The 13,710-nt window shown below is 43.6% G+C and overlaps 1 protein-coding gene across 2 annotated transcripts in view; it reads right to left on the minus strand.

The window, feature by feature from the left end:
* The window catches only part of LOC147460506 (nuclear transcription factor Y subunit B-3-like), a 50,133-nt gene extending 38,639 nt beyond the window's left edge, over positions 1-11,494 (minus strand). The window contains exons 1-2 of one of the 2 annotated variants that reach the window (XM_086507852.1): positions 11,294-11,494; positions 10,428-10,926 (exon numbers count right to left, since the gene is read on the minus strand). In XM_086507852.1, the coding sequence (XP_086363978.1) occupies positions 10,428-10,894 (467 nt within the window). In that variant the 5' untranslated portion in view covers positions 10,895-10,926; positions 11,294-11,494. Of the gene's footprint in view, positions 1-10,362; positions 10,927-11,293 lie in introns of both variants that reach the window. The other variant, XM_086507849.1, reaches the window with a different exon arrangement.
* Between the last annotated feature and the right edge of the window lie 2,216 nt (positions 11,495-13,710).

The raw sequence follows: 13,710 nt of genomic DNA on the forward strand, positions 1-13,710 counted from the left end.
TAAGTGTCTGGACATGCACGGTCTGCGAACACTTGCAAAGGTGCCAGATCACTTCCTATTCTAGAGTGACTTGACTGAACTGAACCCTTGTCATGCTGTAGCTTGTCCACGGACACATAGGGTTGGATGTGTCACGTGACATGGACAACAATCGAGCACTCGATGTCGGCGAGGGAATGGCCATGGGGAGGCTCGATGGGCTACCGACCGGACCGCAACAGGAAGCTTGCGAGAGCAAATCCAAGCCACTTTTCAACGACGAAAAGGGCTGAAAACTGAAAACGCTAGGGGCTGCTCGTCACGTCCACATCTAACCCTATGTGCATGTGGACAAGCTACTTCAGGTCCACAGTTCAAGTCAGCTTAGCGAGTGTTCTAGCATCTTTGTGAGCTTGTACGCAGGCAGTGCATGACCAAGCACTTAGAGTAGTTGCATATTGTAACAAACTGCTGACGTGTCGACCTACTGAAGAACGGAGCTACCGGCCGAGGGGCCTAAACCCTCAGAAGAACAAGTAACAGAAGAAGTGTCACAAAGTGATGACGTGGTTGCCCAAGAGCAAAAACCCTAACCCTAATTTCTGCCAGAAACCCTAACTGCTGAAACCCTAATTCTGAAACCCTAACCCTAAAACCTGCAAACCCTAATTTCTGCCAAAAACCCTAATTGCTGAAACCCTAATTCTGGAAACCCTAATTCTGGAAACCCTAACCCTAAACCTGCAAACCCTAATTCTGCTGCCAAAAACCCTAAAACTGCAAAAACCCTAACCCTAACCCTAAGGGCAGATTTCCGCGTTTTGCGTTGGCTGATGACGTGGCAGGCTGTACGGATTTCAATGATTTACGCTGGCAGCTTTTGGCTTTGCTTTTGGACCAGAAGCTTTTGAGTTTTAAAAGCTTTTTAGTGTAACTGCTTTTTAGGCCAAGGGCAGGGCCTTTAAATATGAGGCTAGGGCTCATTCTCTGGCATGCTTCCTGGAGAAGGTGCAGAGTCTGGAGTATCGGCTTGTACTTTGATGATGCAAGATAAAGAAATACCGAAAGGGGCGCCAAGGTTTGGGGTCAATACTCTCTGAGGTGGAATTCCGCCACTCCGTGTCGCGTGTCGTCTCTCTTTCAGTTCAGTTGTTACTGAAGTGCTAAAAGTTTGTTCAGTCTGTTCTTTTCTATTGGCACGTGGTGCGCGCCTTGTGACAGTGGTATCAGAGCATCAGGCGTGTGCTTTTCTGAAAGCATACCGGTCCTACAAAAGAGCAGACAAAGCTATTGGAATTTTATTCGAGGTATCTTCGGCCTCCGACCCCGAATTTTATTTGAGGTATCTTTGGCCGCCAACCCGGATTTATCAGCCACTCCCACCCTTACTTCATCGCGCATCGGGCACGCTTCCGTCTTCGCCGCTCATGTCTTACAGGGCATAAGCCAATTAAGATCACTTGCAAGAGAAGGATCCGGATTTGTTTCAAGTCACTGTTTTTCTCAACCATGCAGATGTTGATGTCTACAAGTACCAAGCAGGATACTCCAAGTACTTGGCAAGCTTTCAAGAAAATTTTTGCCCGAAGTTATATGGTTTCTGACATTTTCCTTCGGAGTGCAACCTTTGGCAGAGTGGGGTATCTTGAAATGCTTGCCATGGAAACCCTAGCAGATTATAACTTGGAATTTCTCAATATCTCCCACTAGATGTCTCTTCACAAGCAGGAGATCCAGTGTGATTGCTATCTTGGGACTACCATCGCCGCCAAAGAAACACTGTTTGTCCAAGAGCTGATGGACCATGCTATGCTCGGCTACGACCTTATGGAAGAAACCTAACCCTAATTTTTGGTGCAGGTTTCAAGATGGAAAGTCAGTCGACTTTTCGAGCTCGACTGATGTCGAGATTGCTTTTTAAGTTTGAGTTCTGTTTGATCTTGTTTGGTGATCCTGTTTGGAATCTGTTTGAAATGGATGGTATCTGCTTTGAACCAATTTTGGTGCCGATTTGAAATGTTTGACTCTGGTTTCAATACTGGTTTCATTGATTGGTGATTTTTACTCTCGGGTGGAGAAGTGAGAAATAATGTTTTGGTATTGTTTGAACCTCGGAACGACGCAGGCCGATGCCTGGGGAGCGTTTCGTTGTATGCTAGAAAACCTCCGAACGACGCAGGCCGATGCCTGGGGAGCGTTTGGTTGTATGCTTGAACCTCCGAGCGAAGCAGACTGCGGTCTGGAGAGCGTTTGGTTGTACAGTCCTCTAAGCTCATGGCTCGGACCTTTTTAGGTTATTTGCGGGGGGAGTGACGAGGTAGTCGTTCAGTAGCTTCATGCCGCAGACCGTTTGTCTCGGGAGAGTGCTCAACGGCGCTGTTTGTTGTGTCTTGTAACATGCATATGTAAGCATTTGTGTTGCATTGTGATGTGCCAATTACTGAATATTCCTAATTGGATGAGATTACCTGGGGATGTAATTTTAGTGCATCAAGACACCCGTGGAAGATCAGTACGGTCTGGGTGTGATGGCTAACTTTACTACGCCGGAATATCAAGAGTTCCGATCTGGACGAAAGAAGCTAACTCCTTGATCAAAACAGCCAAAAGGAGAAGCTAACTCCTTGATCAAAAGAGCGGAAAGGAGAAGCTAACTCCTTAATAAAAAGAGCAAACTGATTGTCCCTAAGAATGTCCCTCAGAATGACCCTCGGAAATTTTTGAGCTAACTTGAGTTGTTTTGCAGACATGCTATAATCGAGGACGATTACTCTCTTTCAAGAAGGAGAGATGTAACAAACTGCTGTCGTGTCGACCTACTGAAGAACGGAGCTACCTGCCGAGGTGCCTAAACCCTCAGAAGAACAAGTAACATAAGAAGTGTCACAAAGTGATGACGTGGTTGCCCAAGAGCAAAAACCCTTACCCTAATTTCTGCCAAAAACCCTAACTTCTAAAACCCTAATTCTGAAAACCCTAACACTAAAAGCTGCAAACCCTAATTTCTGCCAAAAACCCTAACTGCTGAAACCCTAATTCTGGAAACCCTAACCCTAAAACCTGCAAACCCTAATTTTGTTGCCAAAAACCCTAACCCTAACCCTTAGGGCAGATTTCCGCGTTTTGCGTTGGTTGATGACGTGGCAAGCTGTACGGATTTCCGTGATTTACGCCGGTAGCTTTTGGCTTTCCTTTTGGACCAAAAGCTTTTGAGTTTTAAAAGCTTTTTATTGTAAATGCTTTTTAGGCCAAGGGCCTTTAAATATGAGGCTAGGGCTCATTCTCTGGCATGCTTCCTGGAGAAGGTGCAGAGCCTAGAGTACCGGCTTGTACTTTGATGATGCAATATAAAGAAATACCGAAAGGGGCGCCAAGGTTTGGGGCCAATACTCTCTGGGGTGGAATTCCACCACTCCGTGTCGCGTGTCGTCTCTCTCTCTTTCAGTTCAGTTGTTATTGAAGTGTTAAAAGTTTGTTCAGTCTGTTCTTTTCTATTGGCACATGATGCCCGTCTTGTGACACATATCCTTTGGTTGCACCTAGCATGATCATCAACATGGCAGTCAGTACCCATCATGAGCATTTTACAATGCACAGAACCCATTTTCCCTCTTTATCCATTTTTCACTTATTATCAATAAGTGACTTTGTTGGGAAACTGGGTAGGGCAGTTTTGCTAAGTTACTATATAAAAAACCTAGTGCCAACACTTTCTGGCAGAAAAGGCAACAGAAGTTCCACCAACTTGCAATCCACCTTCTCAGCAAGACCGGCAGGTGACCAGCCAACAACAGGACAGATAGCGTTTTTGGCTACAATTTCAGCCTAGCACTTTCAACTTTACCAGATCAACCCTGGTGTTAGCAGACAGCAGATCAAGACCAGCATTTTTGCTACAGCTCTTCTGACGTTTTTTAGTTGCAGACTTGACCTAGCGTTTTGCAGATTTTCGGTGTCAGATCAGCCCCTAGCATCAGCGTTTTCTGTTTTCAGCACTTAGACACCGCAAGATCAGCCCCTAGCCTCGCAGATCTCACCTACCCGCAACAAATCCTCGCCGTACTGTTGCTAAATTGGCTTTATCTGACATAAAAATAATTCTAATTGAATTATTGGATTTATAAGTGAGGGTTTTCTCGCTTGGAACACCAAGAAAAACAATTCTAAATGAATTATTGGAATTTTAAGTGAGGGTTTTTCTCATTGGAGACATCCGAGTACAGAGTATTCCTAGTGCATCATTCAAAGTGATGACGGGAGCACTATGAACGGGAATATCTGTAAGGCCACCAAGAACAGGTGCTTCTGATGCGTCACATCGGATGGGTGATAGGGAGCATCGAGAAGAAGTATCCGACCATCTGGGAACGGACATCTCTGATGCGTCATAGGATGGGTGACATACAGCATCGTGAAGGGGATTGTACCTTAAGTTCGGTAGGAAAGGACTAGGTGATGGGTATTCTTGATGCGTCACAAGGAGGGTGACGGGTGCATCGGAAAGGGGATATCCATAGTCGAGACGAAATCCGAACTGGAAAAGAGGAATACGCGTAAAGACGCAAGCACAAGAATAAAGATGGGTTCTGAGAAGCTTTTCTTAAAAAGCAGAATATTTTAACGAGTTTTCCGGGAAGAGAAAACGCTTTCCCGCGGGGAATCTATGTTTGCATTGCATTCGTACATGTGGTTGCATCCAGGGACGCCTAGGAAGTGTTGTGAAAAGCATTGTTATAAACTTATAAGGTTTTATTGAGTTTTTGGGCAGGTTCAGATCAATTTTAAAATATGCCGTCCGCCTACTTAATAAGTGGGCACCCACTTAGAAAATAAAGCAACAAAACCAGCCAGCGAATTCTCTCTCCCTATTTCGGGTAGAGCAACGGAAAAAAAAAACGGCCGCGATCTCTACGCGAGCAGCTATTCGTGTCGTGGCGAAGGAGCTATAAAAGCACCACATGCCCTCACTGAAAGAGGAGTTACCAACGTCAGCAAGAGAAGACTCTGCCGCCAGATAACGCAAGAGAGCGCGAGACTACGAAGCACGGAAGTCGCTTTTCCGCGCGAGAGCGACAGGTATCTATTGTGGATTCGCCATACGAATTGTTGTCGCGTGTTTGCGTGTGTGTTTGCAGGTACTTCATCGCGAAGGAGAAGCGAGAAGGCTTAGGCCTATGCTTGGGAATTCCGGGAACGGAATTCGAAAATTGTCTGCGGAGTCTCAACTCCGAGTACAGACGGAAAAAGGATTGAGAGCTCGTCTCTCGGATTTCCCTTACGGGAAGGAACGACCATCGAGTCAGATAATTAGAATGGAGGGGTTTTCCGGTTCTTGTGCTTGTAAAAAGATTCTCCCTGATAAAGGATTCTCTTTAAGGGGGGGGACTAGCCCATCTTCTGGTCCCCAGTATTGTGTCGATCTTCTCACTCTCTCTCTCTCTATTTATTTCTCTCTATATCCTTTGGCTTCAGTATTAAGTGATAAATTCTATTTATCCGAGTATATTTATATTGTTATGTGCTCCCGTTTGTGACAGTGGTATCAGAGCATGGTCTTCTCTCTTTTTTTGTAAAGGAGAACGACTCTGGGGAGATACGGGAAGAAGCCATGACAAGCCAAGAGAGAAGTAAGCATGCGGAACCCTACGCCCTGCATGAAAAGCTTGCAGAGTTGGGAAATTTTTTTTCTCTTTGCAAGAAGTCGACACAAGACTTGGGATTCTCTGAGAAGGCGACAAGAGCATGATGCTCAAGAACCTAGAGAATCCGAGGAGCGGAATGCTCAAGATCCTTCAGAATCCAGAAAATATCCATGAACATCAATCCAGAATCATAGCCAAGAAATCCCGTCATTCCGGGAAGGATATGAAGAAGGTCTTTAGACCTCAGAACACTCCGGTAAAGTTTGATACTTTTGACGGAAGGGAAGATGTCTCGAAAGCTACCGCTTTCATTCGACAATTTAAAGATGCCTTTGTAGACGGCAATTTCTCAGAAGCGTCGAAGGTGAGGCATGTGACGAAACACCTCAAGGGGATTGCAAGTACTTGTGGTATACCAAGGCTCTGCAAGGAACTTACAACAAGACTTGGATTCAATTCAAGGCTGAATTTTCGGACAATTTTTTTTTTTTCCTCTACGCTTTGAGGAAGGCATCTAAGAAGATTGGGATCGTTTTGCCCAATAGGAACACGAGCGAGTCAAAGCAAGTAGTGGAAAACACTGCTGGTGGTAATAACTCAGAAGAGGAAAAGATTGGAAAGAAGTGCCGCCGTGCACAAGGAATCTTCGGATTAGAACCGTCTGCCTACATTGAGCGACGGCCCGAAACAACAACCTTCTTTAGAGAACTTTGTTTGTTGAATACTCTCTGGACTAACAACGCAGGATTATGCGCAAGGACAGATACCTAAATTGATTTCTAGGAGGATTATTCTTCTCTGATTGAGAAGGTAGACTTAAGCTAATAGATTCTCCGATGAGGAAACTTCCGATTTGTTGGAAAGACGCGAATGACGAGTTCTTACATGGCTCATAAGTTTGATGATTGGTGAAGGATATCCTCGAGGTACTAGAGGAATGACATGAACCGGTAACGTAAGTATTGAATTGTTGAATTTTTTTGAATTTCTATTTAATTTAATTTTTAAGTTCTCTTTTGAGAAAGGACCAGCTCAACTCACCAATGTCACCATTGAGCAAGATTTGGAATCTTTCCAATTTCTCCCCAACAGTTCAGTTGGACCTCTACAGTTGAGGACCACTGTTTATAAGTGAGAGGGATGTTGCTAAATTGGCTTTATCTGACATAAAATAATTCTAATTGATTTATTGGATTTATAAGTGAGAGGGTTTTCTCACTTGGAACACCAGGAAAAATAATTCTAAATGAATTATTGGAATTTTAAGTGAGAGGGTTTTTCTCACTGGAGACATCCGAGTACAGAGTATTCCTAGTGCGTCATTCAAAGTAATGACGGGAGCACTGTGAACGGGAATATCTGTAAGGCCACCAAGAACGGGTACTTCTGATGTGTCACATCGGATCGGTGACAGGCAGCATCAGGAAGAAGTATCCGACCATCCGGGAACGGACATCTCTGATGCGTCATAGGATGGGTGACATAGAGCATCGTGAAGGGGATTGTATCGTAAGTTCGGTAGGAAAGGACTAGGTGATGGGTATTCCTGATGCGTCACAAGGTGGGTGACGGGTGCATCGGAAAGGGGATATCCATAGTCAAGAGGAAATCCGAACTGGAAAAGAGGAATACGCGTAAAGACGCAAGCACAAGAATAAAGATGGGTTCTGAGAAGCTTTTCTTAAAAAGCAGAATATTTTAACGAGTTTTCCGGGAAGAGCAGACGCTTTCCCGTGAGGAATCTATGTTTGCATTGCATTCGTGCATGTGGTTGCATCCAGGGACGCATGGGAAAAGCATTTTTTTAAACTTATAAGGTTTTATTGAGTTTTTGGGCAGGTTCAAATTAATTTTAAAATATGTCGGCCGCCCACTTAATAAGTGGGCAGCCACTTAGAAAATAAAGCAACAAAACCAGCCAGCGGATTCTCTCTCCTTATTTCGGGTAGAGCAGCACCAAAAAAAAAAAAAAAAAAAACGGCCGCGATCTCTATGCGAGCAGCTATTCGTGCCGTGGCGAAGGAGCTATAGAAGCACCACATGTTCTCACTCAAAGAGGAGTTACCAACGTCAGCAAGAGAAGACTCTGCCGCAGATAACGCAAGAGATCGCGAGACTACGAAGCACGACAGTCACTTTTCCGCGCAAGAGCGACAGGTTTCTATTGTGGATTCACCATACAAATTGTTGTCACGTGTTTGCGTATGTGTTTGCAGGTACTTCATTGCGAAGGAGAAGCGAGAAGGCTTCGGCCTACGCTTAGGAATTCCGGATAGTATTCGGAAATTGTCTGTGGAGTCTCAACTCCGAGTACAGACGGAAAAAGGATTGAGAGCTTGTCTCTCGGATTTCCCTTACGAGAAGGAACGACCATCGAGTCAGAGAATTACAACGGAGGGGTTTTCTCCGGTTCTTGTGCTTGTAAAAAGATTCTCCCTAATAAAGGATTCTCTTTAAGGGGGGGGACCAACCCATCTTCTGGTCCCGAGTACTGTGTCGATCTTCTCACTCTCTCTCTCTCTATTTATTTCTCTCTATATCCTTTGGCTTCTTTATTAAGTGATAAATTCTATTTATCCGAGTATATTTTATATTGTTATGCGCTCCCGTTTGTGACACATACCGTTGCATCAGCCAACGTTTTCAAATTGAGCCCGCTGTCCGCAAATTTCAGCATCTGCGTTTTCAGCGTATCGTCATCACATCCTCGCCATCACCGTCCTCGCCGACAATGTCAAAATTCAACAGATAGTAGATTTGCAGATTTCAACCCTAGCGTTTTGCAGATTTCAACCCGTCCTCCTCCTCGTCGTCGTCATTACCGTTGACATCGTCGGCAAGTCCATTGCATCTAGACCATTGTACCAAATTTGTGCGATCAATAGCATAGACCTCTCTCACCATAGAGAGGGGGGCCCTTGAAGAAGGGTTTGAGAACCGTCTGGTGTCGTATTCTTCTCTCTCAATCTCAGCACCTTATTCACAATGTCATTGACTTTGTTTGTGATCATTGCACTCTCGCTCTCCCTTCCGTAAGTAAAAGGAACCCTTGAGCACAGTTCGGAGCACTCATCTTGAGCAAAGTTCAACATTCACTCCGCTGCACCTTACACTGATCCACTGCTAGAGATGGCACTGGGCTCAAATCTGAGGACGTTGGTTGACCTCTGCCCAAAACGCCATGCTGACTTGGAACTGAAAACGCTACGCTGCTGTTCTGCTAGCACTAGGCAATCTACAACTTGTCCCAACGATTGGCTACCTTCCTCCCTTTATAGACAAAGTTTCAGGCTCATGAAGTCCTTTAGGCTGAGGTCGCATGGAGGTGGAATTCCCCACTCAAATGCATTGTAATCATTTAGGGCAAGATATTGAACGAAAACGAAGGGACGACTACAATCCGCGACACTCTAGAATACTTTATCACCAAAAACAACTTGAAATAGCTGAATTGAAACTGCTATATTGTCACGTGCACATGGCTCTGTGTGCCACATGGACATGCTTCATCGACTTCCAGAGCCAATTTGCCTCTTCTTCCTAGATAGGAGTGTCTAGAATCCTAGGAGGATTAGTATCGGCAATTTTGTGAGCCTGTTCGCAAAACTTGCATGTCCTGACAAGTCGATTAGGTTTTTCAATTTTGGAACCCTCTTGCATAAATGGTTTGTATACACCTTTTGACATATGTTATTTCATTACGGTGGGCATTTGGCATGACGTGCATGTAGTTTAGGTTAGAGGAACCCAACGAGCCATTCCCCACGTCGATCATATTCGCGGGTAGGCGGATGTGAGACAATTTCACCCGGAACTTAGCCTTGGTCAAAATCTTATAAATTAAATCATTTAATGATTTAATTTGTTGGGTTTGGTGGACAATTTGTGTCAAGTGCTATGTTCTCTTTCAATTCAAGCATTTAAAGCACTTGCTGATTTTTTCTACTTGTTACAAAATACATTTCACTTGATCTTTCCTATCCTTCATTTCACTTGATCTTTCCTATCCCTTCAGTTACATAGAGGTATTATCTGTTGTACAATCCATTTATGCAATGAAAAACAAAATTTAAAAATCATCTCACAATATGATCGAAGGTCCTTGAGAGGGTTATGTGGACCCCATCGCTCTCTCTCCCTCAACTTTACTTTATCTCTCTGTTTCTATATTAGAACAGCCCCCTACCTATTCTAGACCTATCATCTCTATCTCTCTCGCCATCTATCCCACACATCTCTCCAATTTATTCATGGAAAGAATCACCACAAACATCAAGGAACATAAGGATTGTGAAAAAGTGAATGGTAGATCTTGTCTACTCTCTTTCCAATGAGCTTAACATTGCTATCAAAGCACTTGGACTTTTGTACTAATTGCTTACTTTCAGTGTATTTTCCAAAAACGCCCTTGTATCTGTAGAACCTGCCAATTAAGGTTGTACCATGCGCCTTGATCCCCAAAGAAGGCAAACGTTGGCAGCACAAGGTTGCAACCATGGTGCGCCTTCAATCCACCATATTAGTAACAACGTTGTCTCATGGGGTACACCTTTTTCTAAGCACTTAACATCTTTTCCACTCTCTTGTTCCTAGGCATTAACATCTAGATCATGAAGTGAAGACCACAACCAAAACTTAACTTTAATGAGGAACTACAAAGCATGATACACACACAACAGCCTCAATATACACAAACACCTCGAACACATAAGATTGATAAAAAAGAAAGGGTTGTACAAACCCGCATTCTGTATAGGAATTGGGTATTGAGTTGCTTGAATGTACTGCTGTTGGGATGGGGCATACATGTAACTACCAGGAACAGCGACACCATTGACGACACCATTATGCACATTGCCTTCTTTGCCCATGCCAGGTTCCCCTTGCTTAGCCATGGTGGCTTTCTCCCCTTCAAGCTCTCTGTATTTCTGCAGGTAAAGCTTCAATGGCTCAATATAATCCTCAAATCCTAGAGTACCCATAGCCCAGAGTAAATCATCTCCATTCACTGTCTTCCTCTTCTCCCGCTGGCATTTGTCAGAAGCCTCCCCTGTAATGAAGCTAATGAACTCCGAAACACACTCCTGCAAAGTCTCCTTTGCATCCTTGGAAATTTTAGCATTAGCAGGAAGAGCACGCTTCATGATCCTGCTCACATTAGCTATAGGAAGAAGCCGATCCTGCTCTTTCACGGAATCCCCACCCGCATGATGACCCCCAGATTCCTCATCGGATTGATGTCCACTGTCAGGACTGGAATGGCGATAAGCCATCTACCGCCGAGACAAGCACAATGGTAGAAAGCCTGAACACAGACATAAAGAGCGGAAGGCTTTAATGTTGTCACTGCAGGAAGCTCAAAAGTATGTCCTTTGCATCATCAATCAGCTCTAAATTTACATGACCATCGCTAAGGAATGTCTTCCAAAATGTCAAGCATTGAATGCGCAAATAGCACGCTTACATACACATGGATACACACAGAAAACTTAGCGAGGAAAGACAAAAAGAGCCAACTGACGTAAAATGCGGAAAAGGAAGCGCGAAAGAGCTGCGCATATGAATGAATTAAACGAGCTCAGAAGACAAGCTGAGGTAGAAGTAAAAAAAACACAGACGCAACGGCAACCCAAATCAAAAGCCCTAAAGATCAGAAAATGGCGAACCCAAACCTGGAGGTATATTGCAAGATCGGAAGGGAAGCGCAAAAGTAGGGACGCACGAGCGCGCTAAAAGACGAGTACAGTTGGCCCAAGGAGAGCTTCTTCTGCTTCTACTTCGCTCTCTGATAGGACGATAGGGAGCGCCCACTCAGACTAGAAAATCACGGATGTCTGTAGGGTTTCAATTTTCAAGAACCTGGACAACGCTCAACAAGGTCGTCTATAGTACACGAGGGCACTGCCCCTAGTTTAGAATCGGAGTTACTGTGTGTGTGTGTGTGTGGGGGGGGGGGGGGGGGGGGGGGAGTTAAGAATCGGAGTTAGTGTGTGTGTGTGTGTGTGGGGGGGGGGGGGGGGGGGGGGGGGGAAGAGTTAAGAATCGGAGTTAGTGTTGGGCGGCGGGGGGGGGGGGCAATCATGTATAATGTCGTATCATCCCAAAATACCATGGCGAGGCAGCTTGGAAGGATCGCGACGAGCACCCACATGGCACAGGCAGCAGAGGGAAGCCACGATGGGAGAGCAGATAACAATCGTCTGTCGTGTGTCGTGCAAGCAAGAGCGAATGAGCAGGTATCGACGACGCAATGGGCACACGAATAGGACAGGCAAAGATTTAAGAACTTTTTTTATTATTGATGGGGTTGCCTTGTATGGCAAGATCGCGTGCTTGGTTTGCTGGTTACGGGGATAGACCAGTGGATGGCTTCCTGCCTGACTGAGTTCGATTTCCCCTTCTGCCTTTTAGAGGGTGGAGGAACTCCATTCCAAGGTTGTGACCCCAGGATGAGATTCGGGCGTATCTGCTGAATAAATGAATAAAAGTACCAAGCTGCCAGTAGGTCATCACATGTAAAATTAGGTAGAAGTATTGTTGAATTATACGTACGAAAAACTATACAAATGTAGTTCATGCTCGTGGTTGACAACGACAAGTAATATAAGTTTTTATCTACGTGTCCAGTAAATGTTGATTTGAAAGAGTGACTAAATTAGAAAATATTAATATTGGCTGTAGGTTTATTGAAAGCGTCATCAAAGTACTTTTTGGTAAACGGTTTGGTTTCGGAAACAGAAGGGAGTCGGATGTTTACAAAGTTAAAGCCGATCAAGGAAAAGAGGTTGAGTTTATCCAAGATTTAGATAAACATCAAGTGTTTCTGTTGTTTCATTCCATTTTACATAGCGGGGTATTCAGAAGTTGTAGGTGCTGGCCTTAGTCTCATTGTTTACAATCATCGTCAGTGAGACGGGAACTACAATTGAAGAAGTTCGGAACTGTAAGGAGCGTCTGCCTTTGTATGAGCTGGAGAACAAGTTTTTCAATACAAACATTGCGTACTGTTTGTTGTAGAACTCATTCAAAATAAACTCCCGGTCTTCTTCGCATCCACTCATTAAAAAATCTTTTACACATATATATTTTAAAAAATGTTAGCGAGTATATAGATTTTTGTGCAAGTACTATGTAGGAAGTCTAGTTGGATACTTACAGTATGCCGGTCATATTCGTTTACACCATCTGCGAACTGTCTGTGAAAAATCGTCTTATCTTTGCCTGTAAGTTCTGTGCCTCCATCTTGAATTACTACAGCAAAAATTGTGTCCTTTTTTTCAATGTGATCTGGAATATGAGTTAGCTCAACGATTTTTGCATTCGAAAAAAACATAATTTCTATGCTCTTCGTGGAAAGTCTACATATTACTGTATTGTTGTCAGGGACAATGATCACTGGAGCGTCGTCTTTATTGTATATAAAGGTTTCTTCAGTTGGATTAAGAAGCGTTCTATTCTAACCCATGTTCTTTTGTGAATAATGGTTTTAAACTTGTTTATCTGAGACTTACTGATTTGTAGTGTAATTGTTGTAAATCCTTCTTCATCAACGAGATCTGCTTGAAGGAACGGAATCATACTTGTAGCAAGAGCTTGGTCGTATGTTCCATACCTATTAAGAATGTAGCCTTCGAAAACTAATCCAGATCTCATTTGTTAAGTGAAATCTCCAACCTTCATTATAGGTGTACTACTAGGAACGATCTGGTTGTTAAAAAATTTAAAGAAATGAGGTCAAAGAAGAGGAAGGGAAAGAAATTGTTAATATTATTTCTTATTAAAGTTATTTACTTATTTACACTGTCTAAGTATACACTCTACATTGTATTTATATTTTGACCAGCCAAAGTAGTATAGTCAAGCATGTAATTTCTTTGCAGCTGAATTACTTGTTTACATTGTTTAAGTATGTACTCTACACTGTATTTATATTTTGACCAGTCAAAGTAGTGTATTCAAGCATGTAATTTCCTTGCAGTTGAATGTAATGTAAGAATTTTTTTAGCTCGCAGTATTCATTTTGAATGGTGTGCTCGATTACAAATCTAGGCCTAAATAATCCAACGATTTTGTATACAATTTCTTTTAC

Source organism: Adiantum capillus-veneris, chromosome 3 (genome assembly GCF_014529385.1).
Source record: "Adiantum capillus-veneris isolate H3 chromosome 3, ASM1452938v2, whole genome shotgun sequence".
NCBI lineage: Eukaryota > Viridiplantae > Streptophyta > Polypodiopsida > Polypodiales > Pteridaceae > Adiantum > Adiantum capillus-veneris.